The sequence below is a fragment of the Schistocerca gregaria genome, chromosome 3 (assembly GCF_023897955.1).
Source record: "Schistocerca gregaria isolate iqSchGreg1 chromosome 3, iqSchGreg1.2, whole genome shotgun sequence".
NCBI lineage: Eukaryota > Metazoa > Arthropoda > Insecta > Orthoptera > Acrididae > Schistocerca > Schistocerca gregaria.
This window is the reverse complement of record NC_064922.1, coordinates 368,777,898-368,801,120: the sequence shown is the minus strand read 5'-3', so window position 1 is coordinate 368,801,120 and position 23,223 is coordinate 368,777,898. Positions and strand designations below refer to the sequence as shown.

The 23,223-nt window shown below is 42.4% G+C and overlaps 1 protein-coding gene across 1 annotated transcript in view; it reads right to left on the bottom strand.

Moving 5' to 3' along the window:
* LOC126354318 (calpain-7-like) overlaps positions 1 to 22,473 on the bottom strand; it is an 89,125-nt gene extending 66,652 nt beyond the window's left edge. Inside the window, exon 1 of the mRNA XM_050003874.1 lies at positions 21,851 to 22,473. Within this exon, the coding sequence (XP_049859831.1) occupies positions 21,851 to 22,076 (226 nt within the window). The 5' untranslated portion in view covers positions 22,077 to 22,473. The remainder of the gene's footprint in view (positions 1 to 21,850) is intronic.
* Between the last annotated feature and the right edge of the window lie 750 nt (positions 22,474 to 23,223).

Genomic DNA, 23,223 nt, shown 5'->3' with positions numbered 1-23,223 from the left:
TGGTTGCCACTGTTGTTGTGTTATTATTAATGAATACAAATTGTGATAAAAAAAATAGAGAAAAAGTTAGAGGGGTACATATTGCCATTCTGAAGAAACTCTATTCAATTAACTAAATCAGAGGATTCCACTTAGATTAAAAACTTTGAGGATGTCATATGCAAATTTCAAACATCTCTTGCCTATTGTATAAAATATTCAATAACAGGAAATGAAACAATGATGCATTATCTCACCAAGAGACAATCTTTTAATTACTCTTTGATTGTTGCAAGTAGTATTTGCTACTTTTACCATAAATGAAATGCATTTATGTTTGCAGTAAGATAAAAACATCAGTTAAATTTAAATATGTACGTTTCCTGGCAAAACCAATTGATTTGTAAACTCAATTTGCATTTCTTTTTCTAGTGGTGCCAATTATGTGTGTTTAGGGGTTCCAATGGTACATTTGTTTCCCTCCATCCGTCTTTGTGCCATTCTCCTGTTTGACAATGATATTTTCGAACCAATACTGTACACACACAACATCCAGAAATGACAAATTCAGCAAGTACTTGTAGCTGGATGCAAAAAGCTTATTCCTAACAAATTAAAACTGTGTGCCAGACTAGGACTTAAACCTGGGAATGTGGTCTGGAACACAGTTTTACTTTGTCAGGAAGTTTCAAGTACGAAACTGTTTACACTAACTTGCAAAGCTCTTGAAGTTGCTGAAATTAGCGGACGTCGACAGAACAGAGTGTCTACAAAATATGATTCCTGGCTTACGATCTTAATGTGGTTGCAAGGCAGGTAAATAAAATGCAGCAGGTTAATGAGGAATGCTGAACTGCTATCTAAAATTAAGGAAAACTAACCAGCTGTGTAAGCATACATCATGGATAAAATCGCTGAGAGCAGAGGCTACAAAGTAGTCTCTTGACCGACCAAATACTGAAATCTAAATCTAATAGAACTGTTATAGGCCAAAATAAAACACAATTTCACCTTTTTTTTTTGCACAAAAAACAACTGGGGTCATACGCGCTCAAGTCAAAACTATAGAACACAAAAACAGAGATGAGGGAAACAACTATGTGTCAGTCCCAATGGACAATAGGAGACAGCTAAAAAAAGGTACATGGCAAAAAGGGCTAAACACACCATACAAAAATGGAGGTCCAAAATGAAAAATTAAGTGGCCTTCGCCATATTGCTTCAATGGATAAAAAGTAAAACGCAGTCGACTGTCCACGCATCATTCGCTAAAACAGCTGATAAATCAGATGGCAAACCCAAGCTGGAACGTAAATTGGTAAAAAAAAAAAGGGCACTCCAGCAGGAAGAGGTAGACAGTTAAAATTTGAGCACAATGCGTACAAAGTGGTGAAGTAGCATCACTTAGCAAATGACGATGGCTAAAAAGGCAGTGCCCAATACGCAGCCGAGTTAAAACAATCTCCTCCTGGCGGGAGAGCCAAGAGGTCAGCCAAGGCACCAGAAGAGGCTTAATAAGCCAAAGCTTATTCCCATGATGGGAGGACCATTGGCGATGCCACAGGGATGCCACCTCCCGACAGACGGCAACACAGAGACTGCGTAAAAGGGATGGGTGTGCAGATGCATAAACAAAGTACCCATATTTGAGTTTCGAACAGACAAGGGACCGGTACAAACGGAGGAGGGTGCTTCGATTGGCACCCCAAGAAGTACCATTGAGGACACGCAGGACACTGAGGGACTGCATACAGCAGGCTGCCAGGTAAGAGACATGGGAGGACCAAGAGAGTTTCCCATCGAGCTTGTGCCTCAGGAATTTTGTAGTGTCAACACACGAAAGGGCAACAGGCCCAAGATGTAGAGATGGTGGGAGAAACCATTTGTGCTCCCAAAAATTCACAAAGATGGTTTTGCCAGTGGAAAAGTGAAAGCCACTAGCGATGCTCCAGAAGTGAAGACAATCAAGACAGTGCTGGAGACACCACTCAGTAAGACAGGTCCATGGAGAACTGCAATAGGTAGCAAAATCATTGACAAAAGGGAGTCGTAAACATCCGGTGGGAGACAGGCCAATATAGGGTTAGTGGCGATGGCAAAGAGGATGACGCTCAAGATGGAACCTGAGACTCACCATATTCCTGAATAAAGTTGTCTGACAAGGTAGAATCGACACGCACCTTGAAAACTCAATCGTGTAAAAATGCCTGAAGAAAACAGGGCAGGTGCCCATGGAAGCCTCACGCGTAAAGAGTACAGAGGATACCAGTTCTCTAGCAGGTGCCATAGGCCTTCTCCAAATCAAAAAACATGGCCAAAGTCTGGGATTTCAGCAGTAAACCATTCATGACATGGATGGGCAAAGTAACAAGATGGTCAACTGCAGAAAGCCGTGCTCGAAATCCACACTGTACATTCGTGAGTAAATGGCAAGACTCGAGCCACCACACCAGCCGGGTACGATTCACATGTTCCACCACCTCGCAAATTCAGCTGGTAACAGAGATGGGGCAGTAGCTAGAAGGAAGGTTTCTGTGCTTACCAGGCCTAGATATTGGTATGACGGTGGCTTCACGCCAGCATCCAGGGAATGCGCCCTCAGCCCAGACGCAGTTGTATGTTTTAAGCAGAAAGTGCATGCCCACAAGAGAGAGGTGCTGCAACATCTGAATGTGGACAGTGTCTGGCCCTGGGACGGGGGACCGGGATGAACTGATAGCATGATCTAGCTCCCTCATAGCAAAGGCGGCATTGTAGCACTCACGATTCGAAGAAGAGAAGGGTATCACCCGAGCCTCCTCCATTCGTTTCTGATGGATGAAGGCAGAGTGATAGTGGGAAAAGCTCAAAACTTCCACAAAATGGCAGCCCAAAACATTGGAGAAAACAGTAAGATCCATGACAACATCGACACCTACTGTCAGGCTGGAAATGGGAGAATGGATCTTGGTTCCAGAGAGCTGTCAGAGGTTGGCCCACACGACAGAGGAAGGTGTGGAACTGTTAAAAGAACTAGTGAATGAAATCCAACTAGCTCTTTTGCTACCCCAAAGAACTCAACGACACTTTGCATGTATCTGTTAATAATAAATGCAGTTTTCCAATGTTTGGTGGCTGTTAGAAATGTAGAGAGCACATCTCCGTCCGCGAATTGTGTCATGGTATGCCTCAATCCGCCAAGGGACTGGGACACGATGTGGCAAAGAGGAAGTGCGAGGAATGGAACGTTCTGCAGCAGTAAGGATAACGTTGGTAAGATAGTCCACCTGGTCATCACAGCTAGGGAAATCTTGTTCCGCAAAGGTCACCAGGTAGGAGTAATGCTGACAGTCAGCCTTGGTAAGCTGCCATTGATGCATGCGATGTGGATGGGATAGGAGTCAGCAGACAGAGAGCACACGGGAAATGGTCGCTCAAGAAAGTGCAAGAACGAACGAACCACTGAAGACAATGGCCAAGCTGGGCAGTGCAAAAGGATAGGTCCAAATGGGAATAGGTGTGCGAGGAGTCGGAATGGGAAGTGCTCCTGTGTTAAGGCAGAAGAGGTTAAGTTGGTTAAGGTCAGCCAAGAGAGCACCTCTCTGACAGGCTCTGGGAGAGCCACAAAAGGGATGATGGTGTGCATTAAGGTCACCAAGTAGCAAAAACGGGGGAGGTAGCTGCCCAATAAGCTGAAGGAAGTCTGCCCTGGTGACATCGAAGGACAGAGTTACATAAATGATGCAGAGGGAGAAAGTCAGGTGGGGAAGGAAAGGTGAATGGCAACAGCTTGAAGACAGGTAGTCAGGGAGATGGGTTGACTATGAAGGTCATCCTGTATGAGCAGCGTGATGCCCCCATGAGATGGGATGCCGACCTCAGGGGGAAGGTCAAAACTAATTGGTAAATAATGTGGAAGCTCAAAGCAGTCTTGAGGGTGCAATTTCATTTCCTGAAGGCAGAGTACAAGGGGATGCTGTGATGATAGAAGCAGCCGTAAATGCTCTTCGTAAGACCAAAGACCACGAACATTCCATTGGACAACAGTTATGAGGAGGAAGAGATGTAGGGGTGTCAATTTGGTGGCCGCCGAGGGACAGCCGGTGTAAGGACGATACTACAGGACACAGAAGCAGGAGGATCCTGCTCCATAGGGTCCACAGAAGTATCGGCGTGCTTGTGTGGTCGATCTGTGGAGTCAAATGCTGAAAAACAGTTGGTGGTGCACACTGGCGAAGCAGAGGCCGGCCGGGTTAAGTGACCATGTAGCAACACCGTCGACCAGGCTCTTCGAGTTGGGGAAGGAGAAGACTATTTGTCTTTAGTGGACTTCTTTGAACCCTTCTGGTTAGAGGAAGACTTGGGCATTTTTGGCTGGAGGAATGGAGGAAGTCTTCTCGGCAGTACTCCTGTCCTTTCCTGGGTAGCTTTTAGGTGAGAGTTCAACGATTAGTTGCACAGTGGGATGGGGGGAAGGTGATGCGACCTTGACTTTGGGTGACTTCACAATCTCAGAGCCAAATCTGAGTTTGCATGTCTGTGTGGTCATGTCCTTCATGGAGCAAGGGGGTAACAAAAACAGAACTATAGGTGCAAGACAGGAGAACACACGGTTTGCATCTAGCCAGTAACTTTCAAGCTACTGGGTAAGGCACTTTTTTCCTTTACCCAAATCTCTTGAACAGCCCGGTCATCTAGATACACAGGACAATCCCAGGAGGAGGCAGCATGGCCACCATCACAGTTGATACAGCAGGGAGAAGGAGGTGGACATTTGCCCTCATGTGCACCCTTCCACAGGTTACGCATTTGGCTGGATGTCGACAAGATGTTCGAGTGTGGTTGAAATGACGACACAGGTAGCAGCACATCGAATTTGAAATGTACGGCCGGACTGTGATGATTTCATAGCCTGATTTAATCTTTGACGGCAGCACCACCCTATCAAAGATGACGACAAGAGTTCAGGTGGGCACCAAGGAGGAATTGACCTTTTTCATTACACGATGGACGGCAATGACACCCTGATCAGAGAGGTAAGATTGTATTTCTGCCTCAGTTAGACCATCAAGCAGCCTGATGTAAATTACACCACAGGAAGAATTCAAAGTCCTATGTGCCTCGACACGAACAGGGTAGCCGCGTAGAAGCGAGGCAGCAAGCAGTTGTTGTTCTTGAGAACCAGAAGCCGTCTCCAAAAGCAAAGTGCTATTCCATAAACGAGAGCAGGATTTCACAGAGCCAGTAATAGCATCAACGACTTTCTGAATAATAAATGGACTGACCATGGCGAAGAACTGACCATCTTCAGTACATGATACCACAAGAAACTGCAGTGCAGCAGGAAGGGTTTTCGAATCAGTAGCCTCATTACATTTACGTTTCATCAACATCAATAGAGAGATTGATTGACTCATTGCGAGTAAAACCCCCATGATTGCCAGCATCTCTGATGGCATGCTCCTTCCAACTGGGGGCCCCCTTCACAACGGGGCGAACTGCCTTAGGTGATCGTTCACACCTCCCGAACACCTGACGAAGGGACCAATTGGCAATTTGGGAAGGTTACAGCTCAGTAAATCACCCCTCCCTGGGCCTGGCCTGTACCAGGGGGTACATGCAAATCCTACCTGTCAACCCGCAGCTGGGAATTACGCGTTATCCAGTCACCTTTTATGTGTCAGACACGTGGACTGGCCTTCAGGAGCACACAGGGAGGAAGAAGGAAAAAGAGGATCCTCAAACACCGAAGTGGAGGAACAAGAGGAGGGAAACAAAGAAAGCAAAAGGGAGCCAAAAAGAAAGTTGAGACTGTTCGCAGATCAATGACAGAACGCAGAACATTCCCAATAATACCCCAAACATGTTCCCCAAGGGAGGGGGAAAGAATGGCAAGAGGATAGACATACAGCACAGAAGAGAAAAAGTGCTGCGAAGGCTGGGGCCCGTGGTAGCCAAGCATGAACCCGTCAAAGAGTGGCAAGCCCCCTGGGGGGACAATGTCAGTGTGAACAACGTCACTGGTGACCTGCGGAAGAGAAGATTGCAGAATCTTGTTGTTACTGCACAGGTTTGGCAAGGCTACAGCAGGAAAGTTCAGCAGCTGGAGCAGAGACAGAATCACGGAAATGGGCATTGACAAAATTATCATCAATACCATGCCCACAAGTGGTGGTAGTGGTGATCTTGAATCAAGCAATTGACAGAGATCTTTAGTGAACATAATTTTGACATTTTCTTTGGGTACAGTTAATTACACTTTGTACACACTGCTGCTGTGCTGTGTTTAATAAATGCAATATGCAGACAGATTACAAACTACAATGTTTGAAATTGTGATTCATACTGTCTTAAGTTAAACATTCATCTACTTTCATTTTTCATTGTTTTTGATAAATACATAACACATAAATTGTAGATAAAACTCTTTAGCATGAATGTGTAACAAATTAGATGATTTCCAATCCGACGGAAGTGTCACTTACGTCGGCAATATTCCACGAATGTCGCCTCCAATTTCGTATTAAGTACAAAACGCTGCAAACAAACAATACTGCCCTCCCCTCACTGCTCATCCCCATCGGCAGGCCAGCAAAGTAGTTCCTGACAGCCGCCAAACCAATTGTCAACTTATAGTGGATAAACAGTACATGGTACTGCTGGCATACAAAAGCCTGTTTTATTTACAGCTCCAGCAATGTAATGTTATCAATTGCTGAACTGTATTTCCTGAACACACATTGGAAATAACTAGGTAGCTGTCTGGAGTTGAGACCCCATAGAGATACCAGTTCACTATTTGCTGCAAGGTGTTGCCTATGCACATCATGATGGCAATTGTATGACTTATCTCCATGAATTGGGATATCCTTCCATTTCATGTTATTACACATTTCATCATGATTAAGTGCTATGTCATGAGCAATAGACAATGTAGAATCCAGCATCTACATTGAGATGGGACATTCTCAGTCATGCATGACTTCAATGCTGCCAGAAGGTTGGAGCCTGACAGGTGGTACAGTCACTTCTGCAAAGCATTCAGTCATTGCCTTTATGCCTCATGGTGTGATCTGGACTTCCAGTGTGCATTACAACGTTACCCATGCATGACCCATAAACTGCCCTGATAGTGTCCTATATTAATGTGGATTTAATGGAATAATTGAGGATGTTCAGAAATTCCCATTACAAATTCTTTTTGCTCTTCTTAATAATTCAACCACACTTTGCCCTGGCTTCCTGTAAAGCTCTCTATAGCTGGTCTGTATTAAAAACTTCACAAAATCTGATGTCTGTTCTTGATTGCGGAGCTACATTCCTCATAGTACCTAGGGACAGCCAGTCTTCAGATGGGACGAATATTTTGGAATAGATGCAACAGTAGCTTGTGTATTATGGACATAATATAATTCATCCATTTCTAGACACTGTCACAACATTCAGATAGAGCTAGCTGCCTGTACTTTGTCTGGTTAGGCATTATGTGCATCGGTTTTAGCTGCTCTGGTTAGGCCAATGCTCTGTCTTCTAGGTGACACAAATCAGGAAGAAATCACTAGAGTATCAGCCTTTAATCATTTCCCAAAGAATGGCATCTGAGAGGTCAGCAGTACACATCAAGGCAGCAGAGACTGCCCCCACAGTTTGTTCTGCTCAATGTTTAGAAACTTATGTAGTGAAGATATTCCCAATGGCTTGACTACTGAGGCAGATGGTATGGAGCCCCACAGCATGTTATCAGGTTGTGTTTCCCAACAGAGGAGGGGACAGGGCAGTACGATATAACAATGTTGGTGAGAGCCTTCTAGTAGCAACCTCTGCTAGTGACAGGTATTGGGAACCAATATTCACCCCCTGTAGCATGTATGCTATTGCAGCATCTGAATGCAAGTTCACATCAAAGAGGAGAGGCAAGCGGTGGTATTCATAATTAGCAAATACTGCCACTTCAGCTTTAATTCTTAACCTGCTGAGGCCATCTTTTCCAAGGAGACTATAGCCCCCTTAACACAAAGGCATTTCCTGAAGATATAAAAACATACAGTTTGCCTGTGCCATGAGTGGCAGCTCCTCTAGATCAGTCCTTGATCCATTAATATTACACAGGAGTATCAAGCTCCATTTTCATGGAAAGTGTTTTTCCTACTACTTTCCCCTTTTCTCAACACCAAGTTCTGGACTTCATTAAAGTAAGTGGAGACTTTCAGGATCCTGCAGGCAGACTTCATACTCCAAAACTTCACGTAAGGTGACACCAGACTTACTGAAAAAAGTAGTTTTGGACAGACAGAGTTTTGGAGCTTGCTTTCTTTTCATGTTGATAGTAATACCGGTCACTTTGATATTGACAAAGTACCAAAAGTGTTGATTATTGACTGATTGAGGAGGGGGGAGAGGGCGGAGGTTATGGGGCTGAGCGGTGAGGTCTTCAGTCCTGCAGTTCAAAACTTACTTGCTTATGATAGAGGTGTCCGCTAAAAGTGGGCAGATCCAGACAATGAGGTCGAATAATAAAGCAAGAAAGCTAAAAATATGCACAGTAGAACGCATAAAAGGGTAGGCCAAATCTAAAAAGTGGAAAAACAGAGGGATAAAAGAGCAGTCTTTGCAAGGGGAGTGGTCATGGGTCCCAGATCCAGAAAAAACAAAGGGTCATCCCAACCACAACCATCCTGCCCCTGCTCCAGAAGTAAAGAAAAACCTTACAACTGAAAATAAAAACCACTTTCACATAGGAAACTGAGGACCAGTTCAACCACCCTTGAATTGTTTGCTAATATTAAATACAAGGAATCTGTAAGTCCATACTTAGTACAAAGGGCCAAAAGAAGGGGACATTCCAGCAATATATGGGATACTGTCAGTCTGGCTACACAGAACCACTGTGCCACTGTGGGGTTGGCTCGATATGCAAGAGGAAACAATGGGTGTGCATAGACGGAGTAAGACAGTGGACTCCTTCTGAGACAAGTGGAGTGAAGAGTGCCGAACTACAATAGGCTCCTTGAGTGTGCGGAGTTTATTAGAGAGAGCAGTAGTGCACCAGATGTCATACCACTTTAGGGAAAAGAGTGATTTGATAGGTATCTACATATCTGCACCTGGACTCATGAAAGGGAAAAGGTAGGGGGTGGGGGATAAGTATCTGCCTCTCTAGCCAAACTGTCAGCCAATTAGCTCCCTGGGATTCCCACATAACTTGGGACTCAGAGAAAGACAACTGAGAAGGTGACACAGACAAGTACAGAGAGGTCATGCAGAGATCAAATGGTTATGAGAGTAGCATTGGTCTATAGCCTGCAAGCTGCTCATCGAATTGGTACATATTACAAACACTATATAGGGAGGCCCGAGTAACAAAATGGAGTATCCTGTTAATGACTAGGAGCTCTGCTGTGAACACGCTACATGATTCCAGCAATAAATGGTATCCCATTCCAGCAGTAGGCATAAAAACTTATCATGCCTTGTCTATCGATTTAGAACCGTCAGTGATAAGAAACCAAGAGTTGGTTCCGTCACATTTTTACAGGGAGACTCCTCGCTTTTGCGAGGAAACTGTCGATGGAACTAGTGTGAAAGGCACCAAAAGCCAGCTTACTGTTAATCCTCTTGTATAATATATTCAACAACTGGGATGCCTGAGTGGGAACACTCCCACATGAACACTAGTTTCTATAATCATTAAATCTTTGCAGAGCACCAGTGTAAGTTTTTAAAGCTTTGTTCTTTTCTCTTCAGATGTTAGACTACATTTTGGCTGTTGCCGTTGTTGTTTACTGTTGGCATATTCAGTCAGAAGACTGATTTGACACAGCTCTTCGAGTAAAGCTACGCTGTGCAAACCTCTTTACCTTTAAATAACTACTGCAGCCCACACTTTTTGGTGCATATTTTGTTCCAGTTTTCTGGCCTGATTTCAGCTTGTGAGCACTCATGTGGATTAACAGTCTTTCTTGTTGGCTTGGGTGTGAATATGGCAATCAGCCTAACCTAACAGTTGTGACTTTTTGGGGTTGAAATGGGAAGACCAATACAAGTCTCAAGAGTTTTAGTTTGTCTTATCTTTGCAAATCATGTAATTAACCCTATATTTCTGCTCTCTGATACAACTTTCCATGAGCCGCACTTTCCAATGTTAGCGTATCTCACTTTTGTCACTGAAGTATGCCCAGAATTTACTGTATATGAGGACTGGCAGTGCTTGCTACCAGTACTAAGACTGGCTGCTTGGCTGAGCCCAGCCTACCTTTCTCATGGCAGCCATATACATATAAACACACACACCACAGAATCACACAAAAGTCAATGGTGAGCCACCAGAAAGACCAGATAAAGCATCTTCATTCTTTTTTCTCAATAACAATAATAACAATCACTATGGACAATGCCAAGCATGAATCAAATTCATTTTCACAATGGCTACTTTATTGTTAAGGTGCACAATATTCTTACAAGCTTAGATGCAACAAGCATTAACATTCTGTAGCAGCCTCAAGTGAAGCAAATTTCATCAAACAGTAAGGGGCCACCTTGAAGTGTGTGATTAATAGTTGCCAGTACAGCAATCTTGGGTGTGACGCCATGGTGTTGTGGCATATTTGAAACTGATCATATTTGCAGAGGGTGTGTTGGAGTATGAGGGGTATGCTCTAGTGTGGGATGTTTGTTTCTAAAATGTTTGTGAGTGCTGTTAGTGATTTAATGAACCTAGTTAGGTCGGTTGTGTCACACATGGCTTCCTCCTTCATTTTATGTTTTTTCGGTATTTCACACTAATTTCATTTCACTTGTGTAAGTGTTTTTTTTTGAAGAAGTGAGCAGCTTCTTGAATTTTTTAAAGACTTTCCTTAATATGATACAGCACAGCTTATAATATTAAAACAATTACAGAGTCACTCGAAGTTTATAGTATCACCTGTATTCTTTGATCTGTGACATAACTGTGTTGTGTGATGTTATGGTGCTGTGGTGTGGTTGAAATTGGTCCTGTTTGCAGAGGGCATGTTGGATTATGAGGTTGTGCACTCTAGCTTGGGACGCTTGTTTCTAAATTGGGTGTCGGTGTTGAAGGTGATTCACTCGACTTCTTGAGTGTTGTTTGTGAGAATAATATTGGAAGAGTTTGTGGTGGTTTAGTCACCAAGTTATTCTGATGATGGTAGTTATGAGCAATAGATTTGTTTTCAAGTGTGTAGTTATTAGTGTGGTGTGTAGTTTATGGTTGGAGATTTAATTTTATGTTTCATTTTTTGTAGTTATTGATATGAAGCTCACAAGTAGGTCCCTGCATGCCACAATTAGGGATTACATATTGACCACAAATAAATTCCTACAGTTATTTAGTTTAATTCCCCTGTGTGTGAAGTGTTACATTTGTGGAGAAGTATGAGATTGACAAAAGTTGTTGCCTTTCAAACCAGGGACCAGTATACGTGGAATAATCGGAGTAACAACATATGGCATGCTCTCCACAGAGATTCCCAACTATCCAAGAGATTGTCTTGATGACATATTTTTGCTATCACTAGATTTAGATGTATGCTGACTTTCGTTGGTAAGTATGTTTTTTATGGTTTTACTCTTTTTATTGCAGTATGTGGGTCTGTGTGTTTATCTGAATAATCATGGGTTTCTTGTGTATGAATTTTTGGGTTGCGTTGTTTGTTGTTGGTAATTATGCTGGATTGTGACTGCTGTGTATCATGGATCATGTTTTACCTACATTTAGGGGATTAGGTTTTCGTTGTTAGTTATATGGGCCATTTTTTTATTTTGTGGTACCATTTCATCTATACAGGCCAAGTGTACTATTATTTAACGAGATTTGTTGTGTTGTGTGTGGCTTTCTGGTGCTGTGGATTTCATTTGAGCTACAAAGTCAGGTGATATTTCTGATACCAGTTTTTATTCAAGATTTTTTATCCTCTGTGTTTTTGTCAATTGCTGAAGATATTGTTTGCTGGATTTTTGTTTTAGTGTTTGTTTTGGCACGTCTTCATTATTAGTTTTGTCATATACTTAGTTTTTCCCCATCCAAAAGCACTTAAATTCCCGGATTGCCCGGTTACTTTCACATTACTTCTGAAATTAAATATTTTTTATTATTTGTGTCTGTTGACGTGTAATGAGTTACATCCTGGTCACCATGTCGTATAAGCTTAAAATAGGGTGCCCCACTGCACACTATTAAGCACACAGATCATTAGGTCCCTAGACATGTGAGTGGCTCAAAGATTTCTTCAGAAATAGACCCAGTAAGTTGTCCTCGATGATAAGTGTTCACTGAAGAAAAAGGTATAATGAGGAATGCTTCTAGGGAAGTGTGATGCAACCGCTCTTATTCTCTATACACATAACTGATCCAATGGACAGGGTGAGAAGCAGTCTGCTGATGACACTGTGGTGATTGGGAAGATATTGATTGACTGTAGGAGGATACCAGATGACCTAGACAACATTTCTAGTCGATGTGGTGAATGGCAGCTGGCTCTAAATGTAGAAATATGTTAGTTAATGTGAACATGTCATTGGAAGCATCCAATTCCACCAGTTTGCTCTGATCAGTGAATAATGGTGTTTGTGTGTGGGTGGTTTTTTTTTTTTTTGGGGGGGGGGGGGGGGTCGGTGCTTTAGGGTGCACAACTGATATGGTCATAAGCAGCAGGATTGTAACATATGAAAAAAAAACAAGTAATAAATAAAAACATCAGGCAAAAAGGCAAACACCCAATCAAGCAACTTCAAACGAGGAGCAGTAAGGACGAGGATGTCCCTTGGGAAAATTTCCCAAAACATCATTGAGATGGCGTAGGTCCCCACATGAGGGATCAAATTTGCTTTTCCATGCTGCTGCAGTGAATAAAAAATAAGACGCAATCAATAGAATGCATGTCATCTGCTAAAACATCTGACTGAGTAGACGGCAAACATAGAGGTAAATGTAAATAGTTAAAAAATGGACACTGGACCAGGAAGACCATTGTGAACTCTAAAGTGATACTACACGATAACAGACAGCAAAACGAAGATCCTCTGAAGGAACAGAATGACTAGCAGACTGAAGGAGAAGAGCTACAGCCTTTGCAGGAGTACCAGCAGCCTCATTCACTAGCTTGCTGATGTGACCAGGGACCCGCAGTAACACCTACATCTACATCTACATCTACATCTACATGATTACTCTGCAATTGACACTTAAGTGCTTGGCATAGGGTTCATCGAACCACAATCATACTATGTCTCTACCATTCCACTCCCGAACAGCGCACGGGAAAAACGAACATCTAAACCTTTCTGTTCGAGCTCTGATTTCTCTTATTTTATTTTGATCATCATTTCTACCTATGTAGGTTGGGCTCAACAAAATATTTTCACATTTGGAAGAGAAAGCTGGTGACTGAAATTTCGGAAATAGATCTCGCCGTGACGAAAAACGTCTTTGCTTTAATGACTTCTATCCCAACTCGCGTATCATAGCTGCCACACTCTCTCCCCTATTATGTGATAATACAAAACGAGCTGCCTTTTTTGCACCCTTTCGATGTTCTACGTCAATCCCACTTGGTAAGGATCCCACACCGCACAGCAATATTCTAACAGAGGACAGACAAACGAGTGTAGAAGCAAACGAGTTGACTCCCCCCCCCCCCCCCTGTGAGTGAGACGAGCCAGTCTTTGTATTAAAGAATGGACCCAGTACAGCAACAAGAGAATCTGAGCAGAGGACATAATTTGGAAGCCCGTATCACCGGGGTACTGGTGGGTGCCCGATGAAGGGCGTAAAGATCCGCGGTAAAAATTGAGCGTTCGTCAAGAACCTGACAGTGAATCATAGCCAAGTACAATGGCAAATACTACACCACGGTCAGTCCTGGAACCTTCAGTGTAGATGATGCCACTGTACCCAACCTGCATACGAAGTGCGAGAAACTTGTTGTTATACACCAGACCAGTAGTAGTGACCTTAGGGAGCAAATGGAGTCTGTAATAAACAGGTACATCAGCAAGAAGCCAGGGCAATGAAGAGCTCACACCCATGGTGAACGTGGCAGGGATAATAAAGCAAAGCTGTCAATGCAGCAAACAAAATAACTCAGGGAGGCAAAAGAGAAGATGGGTGCAGTGCATACTGGTGGTCAAGGGAATTGTCAGAAAAGGGAGCGTAGGATGGTTGATCAGACATAGAAGGCAAGCGTCTCATGTAATGACAGAGGAGAACTTCCTGCCATTAAGATAACAGTAAGTTAGCAGCCTCAGCATAAAGACTCTTAACGGGACTAGTATAGAAGTACCAGAGGCTACCGTGAACGTATCCCACAATGGTGGATTGTGTTAAGACAAAGTAAGACAGATGGACATGCAAATGAATATATGATACACAAATGTAGGAGGATGGTCCGATCTGCTCTACACGAGGTACCACATTAAACACATACGACACTGAGAAGCGAATACAATGAGCTGCCAGTAAGAGGCATGGGAAGACCAACAGAGATTTCTATCAGACATGAGCCCCAAGAATTTCATTGTGTCAGTGAACAGAAGGAGGAATGGGCTGAGACATAGCGACAGGAGAGGAAACTCCTAACACTGCCAGAAGTTCACACAGACAGTCTTGCCAACAGAAAAGTGGAAGCCATTGTCGATGCTCACGAGTAAAGATAATCAAGACATTTCTGAAGATGCCAGTCGAGTAGACAGGTTCACTGAGAGCTGCAATACATTGCACAGTCAACACCAAAATGACAGCCAGAGATACCTGGCAGAAGACAATCTGTAAAAGGGTTAATGACTATGGCAAATAAGATGGCACTGAGCACAGAATACTGAGACACCCCATTCTCTTGAATAAAAGTGTCCAACAGAGCTGAACCCACACTTACCTAAAAAACTTGGCCTTTTAAAAATTCCTGGGTAAAAAGGGGCAGGAACCCCAGAAGCCCCACTCGTACGTAATACAGATGATGGAAGGAAGGTGTTTGTCCTTACCAAGCATAAGTATGGGAATGACAATGGCACCATGCCAGTGACAGGAAAATGTGCCATTTGACCAAATGCAGTTATATGTACGTAGGAGAGCACATCAGAATGTGAACGCCAGATGCTCCTGGAGCAGATGACTGGGATGAAGAGAGCGTACATTCAAGCTCCCTTATAATAAAAGCAGTATTGTAACACTCAGGATTCTGGGAGGAGAAAGATATTGTCCTTGCATCCACCGCCCATTTCAGAGAGAGAAGAAGGCAGTATGGTAGTGGGTGGAACTCAAAATGTCGGCAAAATATTGGCCCAAGGTGTTGGAGTTATCAAAAGGGTCTACAATGACATTGTTGACTATGGTCAGACCAGGAACTGTGGAAGGCGACATTGTGCACAAAGCTATTTATAACAGATACAGTTCGCCATCGTGGGATGGCATTAAAAAACACAGAGAGATCATCTTCGCATGCGGATCACATTGCAGCATGTTTAGTCCACCAGCAGACAGGGGCATGTCATGATGAGGAAGAGGTGCAAAGTATGGGACATTCTGCAGCAGTAAAAATAGCATTTGTAAGATATCCTACCTGGTCATCAATGTAGGGAAAATGGTGTTCACCAAAGGTAGTCAGTGAGGAGTAGAGCAGCCAAACAGCTTTGGAAAGCTGCCATTTCATTGGATGCACAGAGGGGATAGGCATTAGCAAACAAATGACGCACAGGAAATGGTCATTTGAGTGTGTGTGAAGAGAACGAACCACTCGAGGCAATGATCAAGCTGAGAAGTACAGATCAAAAGGTCCAAGTGGTAAAAGCAGTGCATGGAATCGGAAAGAGATGTGGATGTACTTCTGTACAAACAGATTAGACTGAGCTTGTTGAAGATATCTACTAGGAAAGAGCCTCTCAGACTGGGGCACGGAGACCCCGAAAGGGGACGTGGTCACTGAAGTCATCAAACAGCAAAAAGGGAGGATGAAGTTGAGCAATAAGTTGCAAAATATCTGCCCTGGTGACAGCAGAAGATGAGAGTGGGTAGATGTTGCAAAGAGAGAACATGAAACTGGGAAGTGAAAGGTGTATGGCAACTGCTTGAAACTAGATGTACAAGGAAATGGTGTGACTATAGTCGTCATCTCAAAGGAGCAACACAACTCCCCCACGAGCCACAGCCCCCACCTCAGGGGGAGGTCAAAATGGACTGAAATGAAGTGTGAGAGGTGAAAGCAAATGTGAGGGCATACTCTTGTTTCCTGGAGGCAGAAAACAACTGGGCATGTGATCACAAGAGGAGCTATAATTCAGCCCTATTGGATCTGATGCTGTGAAGTTCCATCGGAGAATAACCATGTTGAATGATAGACAGGAGATGGGTCAATTACGGGGCAGTCACCGCAGTGACTACCAAGTGCCAGAATTTAGATGTGTACAACGACCAGGTACAGAAACTGGAGGATCCTGATCCATTAGTTTGACAGAAGTGTTGGCATTCGCCTTCAGTTGGCCAGCACACTGTTTGTTGGTGGTATGTCCTGGTGGGTGAATTAGATGTCAGCCAAGTAAGGGTATGGTGTGGTGACATCATTGAAGAACAATGCCAAGGTGGAGAAGGGGAAGATCATTTGCCTTTGTTTGACTGCTTAGAAACTTGGCGTTTGTTAGGTGTTGACCCAGACAGTGGCTGCCTATATGTGCATAGAAAGTCATCGCAACAGTACTCCTTTTTGGATTCCTGTGCTTCTGTTTCGGAGGCATGCAATTTTGCTGGCACAGGTGAAGGTTTGTTGGCATGGTGTGCACCTGTAGTACATTAAGATGAGTGTGTGACCTCGGTATTGGACAATTTCACAACCATGGTGCTAAACTGGAAATCACAAGTCTGCACAGCCTTGTCCTTCATAGGTCGGGGTAGAACGAGAACTGCAGTATAGTAGCCAGAAGGTGGTGTATAAGGTTTGCAGCTAGCCAACATATCCCAAAAAGTGTGAGTAGGAACCCTTTCCTTCACCTGGATCTCCTGAACAGCTCTCTCATTGTATTAGATTGGACAGTCGCAGAAGGAAGCAGTATGATCACCATTGCAGTTGATACAGTGAGGGGAAGGAGTTGGACACTCATCATCATTAGTGACTCTGGCGCAGGTTACTCATTTAGCAACATTTTCACAAGATTCACCGGTGTGGCTGTAGTGCTGACAGTTATAGCAATGCATGGGATTCAAGATAAATCATCTGAAGTAATAGCTTCAAAGCCAGCCTTAATTTTTTATGGAAGTACCACATGGTTAAATGTAAGGAATAGAGTGTGAGTTAGCATTGTTCTTTATCAACCGTTTTCATGATGCGGTGAGCTGCAATCACTCCCTGGTTAGTGAGATAGGCTGCTATTTCAGCCTCAATAAGGCCATCAAGCAGCCAAGTGCATATGATCTCACAGGAGGAATTCAGAGTGCAGTGGGCCTCTACTTTGATATATGTTTGCCGTGTGGAATGAAATTTAATAACTTTTATTGTTTTTTGCTAGGGATGAATATAACTGATAAGCTTACCAGCTTTTTGTTACATGCTGCTGTGGGTGACGGTATGTTGTCGGTAATAAACTTCCTGCAGCTTTATGGATTAATAACAGAATATGTTAGGTGCCATGCCTGCGGGCAAAGCATGAAGTTGACAAGAGCCCCAGCATGTCAGACCAGGGATCTATACATGTGGCACTGTCGGCGCGACAACACCTGGAGTTTGATATGGTATGGAACCTGGTTTGAGAAATCTAGGTTGACCGTACGGGAGACTTTTGCATATATATTACTTTTGTTATAGGTCCTCTTCAAGTTTCTTTGTGCATGAGACTTTTCTGAGTGATAGAACGGTTTTAGATGGGTTTTCATTTTGTCGTGAGGTGTGTTCAGAGTATGTGAAGTATACAGGGATGTTGGTTGTGTCAGGGATCGTTGTTGAAATTGGTAAGTCGCTGTTCAGTGAGAGACAGGAAGGTAATTTTGATGGAGGCTTTTGTTTTGATTTTATTCTACAGTAACTGTAAAGTTTTGACTGTCTTGTAATAATGGCATTTTAGTTGTATTTTAATTGATGTAGTGAATATGCAGGTTTTTGGTTTTTCAAGTTGTTGGGGTTTTCGTTTTGGCAGTGTTTTGTGAGTTATGTAGGTGAGTGAAGTTTGTGGTGGCAGTTTTTTTTATTTGTGGTTTGCCAGTAGGTATCAAGAGTTGCATTTGAGCTGTATAGGTCAAGGGAAGTGTCCAATTCTGCTTTTGAGAGTTTTAGGTGTTGGTTTTTTGACATCAAGGGATACATTTGAGCTGTACAGGTTTATGGAAATGTCCGATTCCACTTTTCGTGGTTGGAGATGTTGGTTTTTTGGTACCGTGGTCTTTGTTTGAGGCTTATTAGTCAAAGGAAACGTCCAATTCTGCTTTATGGAGTTGCAGATGTAGGTTTTTTGATATTGTGGGCTTCATTTGAGCTATATAGGTTGAGTGGAGTGTATGATTCCTGTTGGTTTTGTGGCTGTAGCTTTATGTCGGAAATTGATATTCTCTTTTTTTTTTTCTTTTAATAATATTTGTTTTGGGATGGTGCAGTGTTTTGTATTATTGTGCATCTAGCTTGCCGCCCCCCCCCCCCTCCCCTCCACCAAACCCCGTTTCCCATGGTTGTCCCATTAGTTTCATTTTATTGGTGGAATGAGATGTTTTTATTTTCATTCATATTAGTTGGCACATGTATGTAGGCACGACATTGTCGTCATTTCGTATATATTGGAAGTAGGCATTTCCACCATAGTGATGGCATCAAGGGTCAAAGCAGACAGATGGAATCAGATGCTTCCTTAATGCCATGCGGACAAGTACGAAAAAACAATCCAATGATGCTCAAATAAAGTAATGCTAGTATGCTGCCTGGTTCAGTTACATTGATTAAATATCTAGGTATAGCGTTGCAAAGAATTCTGAATTGGAATGAGCATGTAAGACCAAATGTAGGGTTGATGAATGATCAATTTCGATTTAATGAGAGAATTTTACAAAATTGTACCTCATCTACACAGAAGACCAGTTACCAATGACTAGCAGCCCATTGTTGAGAACTGCTCAGATGTTTGGGATCCCTACCAGGTCAGGTTAAAGGAAGACCAATTCAGAGGTGAGCTCCTAGCATTGTTACCATTAAGTTCAATCTACACGCAAGTATTATGGAGATGATTTGTGAGCTCTATTTGCAAGTGAAAAAGGAAAGGAAATTACTAGTAATGGTACACTCTACCATGCACCGTACGGTGATTTGTGAGTACGGATGTACATGTAGGGATGTCCACCATGTTGAAGGCATCATGGATCAAAGCCAAAGTGTGGTTTCGCCTAATTACTTATCATTGTTCTTTATGGTTTATACAGGTCACTTTTATTTCTGAAGACTTTATTTTACTTCTACCTTGATGATTTCCTAGCAATACCACACTAAGGAACCTATTATGTAAATGTGTGCTCTTCTTAGAGAACTAGGAAATATACCACAGTCTTGGGAAGTGTGATAGTGTTTCAGGATGGTCATCTTGAAGTGGTAGGATGAGAAGAAAACTTCACACAATACCACAAGACACTTGCAACATTAAACTACACAAAATGTCATTTCAAAATGTATATGGTTTTCTAGATTGTAGACATGTTACAGAGAGAAACCAGAACTAATCACGACAATTCCGCAAACACACACAATAAAAATTTATTCAACCATGTCACAAATTTTTACTCATCAACATGCCAAAAAATGTATTTGTGCTAAACTTGCTGCCTGTCTCTGGTATGGATGTGTGTAGGTCCTTTACCAATTTATATGTGGCAACAGCAAACATCCCAGTTTTTGGAGAGTCCACCAATGTCCCGCAAAAATCATTTATGTAGACCAAGAACATCAGTGGGTCACGCGCTTGACCTTGTAGTACCCCTTATTTAATGTTTCTCCACCCTGAATTTTAATTTTATTCCTGTTGTATCATTTTTTAGGCTGTGACTCCCGTGTTTATTGCTGTTAAAAAATGTCTCCCTGCACACAAGCTTTATTGTCATACCATTTTAGTTTCTCAAGCAGAATTTTACAATTAACACAACCAAATAACTTGACAAGATCACAGAAAATGGCCACAGCAAAATACTTCTTGTTTAATTATATTACAACTGAATTTGTGTGATCATACATCGCTTGCTCTGTAGAGAAGTCTTTGTGGATGATACAATGAGCTGCTGAAAAGATTATTTCCATATTCTGTAGTAAGGTACTTCCTAAAAAGACTCCTTAGTATACCTGAAGGAGGGGAATGGGTTTGTAATTGAGGTTCAAAGAAGGGGTGGGGGGAGGGAGATGCTACTACATCAATAAGATTTTAGTGCACCAATTGAAATACTATCATGGCCTGTTGAAGAGTTATTGTTTTCCAATGGCAGAAAGATTTTCAATGATCTTTCTAGTAAATGGTTGGGCAAAAATGGAACAGAAGGCTATGTCATTCTAAGTAAGTCCGATGCATCTGCTTTTGATGGCCCATTTTCGTCCCTTTGTTTTTCTGCTCATGTTATGAAGAATTCATTGAATTTAATGGTCAATTATTTGAATTTAATACCATCTACCTCATCGCTACTGTCATCAGGTGCTTGATAAACAGCTCTCTTTAGTTCTCTTTTTAAGTTTATTCATTTCATGTCCACTAATGTTCTTGGAATTTTTAATTTGTTCTGCTTAAAGTAAGGTTCTTGGCTTATTGATACCATAACTAAAAATTTTGCAATCCTTCTAGTAGTGGCCCTGTAAGTCTTGACAAGAGCTAGCCCTACAAATTACAAAAGCTCTGTCCCTCTCTTCCTGGCACAATATAGCCTACTTACTCTCAAATGTTGGCCATCCTTTCTCTGGTTTCACTGCAATTTTTACTGACTCATTGTGAAGAGAATCGGATTTCATAGTAAAACTTCATTGCAGAAAAAACTGTGTGCCGGACCGAGACTCGAACTTGGAGCTTTGACTTTCGCAGGCAAGTGCTATAAGTTCGCAGGAAAGCTTCTGTAAAGCTTGGAAGGTAAGAGACGAGGTACTGGTGAAAGTAAAGCTGTGAAGACGGGGCGTGAGTTGTGCTTGGGTAGCTCAGTTGGTAGAGCACTTGCCCGCGAAAGGCAAAGATCCAGAGTTTGAGTCTCGGTCCGGCACACAGTTTTAATCTGCAAGTAAGTTTCAACATTGTATATGTTTTTCTTGTATTCATTGCGACAGATTTGCACATTCTGGTTCCATAGAGTTGCAGTAATATTTTAGGAATCAATTACACTTCTCATCTACTACAAAACTGTTCAAGTTTTATGTGCACTTGTTCACATACTACCTGTTAGCTTTCGTCTAGGGATCTTGTGTCCCCAGAGAAAAGCTAACAGTCAGTATGTTTACATGTACTTTGTGTTCTTGGTGAACAACTTACCATTGTTTAACCTATACATTTTCTGCATAGTGTAACTGTGACAGCATTCACGATTCTGCAAAATTATATATTTCCCTTCTTAGTTGAACATGCTTGTTGGGGATGCTTTAGTTCTGTGATTTAACCACCATGTTCTGATACACCATTTACTGTAAGACTCATGTCTACTTCAAGAAAGGCATCCACATGTGCACATATACTAAGCAAGCTTGCACAGTGTACGACAGGGGAAAAAATTTAGTTGGAGTTTCAGAGAGACATCACTGAAAGTAAATCAAGGATTCAAATGTTCCTTTATCATGCTGTAATTTTGTACATTTGTTGTTTGTCCTACAACCTGGCATTTGCCCCCTGAAGAGTTTCTTTAATCTTTGCATTTTTTGTAATGGAGAAAAAATGTAACGTGTCGTTCTGAATGACTTACCGAGGTTATCTAATTGAATCGCTCTGCAAACGTATTCACGTGCTTTTGTCCTCCAAGTTTCCTGTTGTTCTGCATCCGCTGAGCTACCAGCTGCTACATTTAAGAACCTTGCTGCTTCACGATAATAATAAGCTGCTATTTCATGCTGGCCTGACCTGTCAAACTGCACAGCTCTTGTGGATGATGTCAAAGCATCCTCTATGAGTTCTTCGGGATTACAACTCATATTAGTAAAAGATCAACAACAGCTACCAGTCACAAATATAAATCGGCATTTCACTCAAACTGTCATGTTAAAGAAATAACAAAATTAAAAACGTGCACCATTACGCGATGGCAGTAGGAAATCGGTAAGCACTTCACGTTTCATGTACTAATATTTCAAGCAATATTCCTATCGAAAGACAGTTCGTCATTTAATAGTCAACTCTCCATAAAAAAGGTAACATGGCACTTTTTAAGCGCCCTGTTGATATCTGTGTCCGTAGGACTGAAGACAGAAATAAACATACTTTGGTTACACCTCTTCACAACAGCTGATAGTCGTTTGCGCATGCGCAGAGCCCATAACAACTTGCAGAGTCAAAGCGGCTTCGTAGAAAACAAAAATATGTCCACACGAAGCATATTTCCTCGTGCGCAATCGCAGAAGTGTAGGAATGAAAGGGTATGGACAAAAATTAGTGGAAAGAACGCAGATATTCCGTTCTGGTGTCCACACCTTGCCTCATTGCGCAAGTAGTCTGCAACGCATCCCCTTCTTTATTCGAACTTCGAAGGGTTGGTGTTTTGTTTATTGTGATGAATGTTGTTGTTGTGGTCTTCAGTCCTGATACTGGTTTGATGCAGCTCTCCATGCTACTGTATCCTGTGCAAGCTTCTTCATCTCCCAGTACCTACTGCAACCTATGTCCTTCTGAATCTGCTTACTGTATTCATCTCTTGGTCTCCCTCTACGATTTTTACTCCACGCTGCCCTACAATACTAAATTGGTGATTCCTTGATGCCTCAGAACATGTCCTACCAACCGATCCCTTCTTCTGGTCAAGTTGTGCCACAAACTTCTCTTCTCCCCAATCCTATTCAATGCTTCCTCATTAGTTATGTGATCTACCCATTTAATCTTCAGCATTCTTCTGTAGCACCACATTTCGAAAGCTTCTATTCTCTTCTTGTCCAAACTATTTATCGTCCATGTTTCACTTCCATACATGGCCACACTCCATACAAATACTTTCAGAAATGACTTCCTGACACTTAAATCTATACTCGATGTTAACAAATTTCTCTTCTTCAGAAACGCCTTCCTTGCCATTGCTAGTCTACATTTTATATCCTCTCTACTTCGACCATCATCAGTTATTTTGCTCCC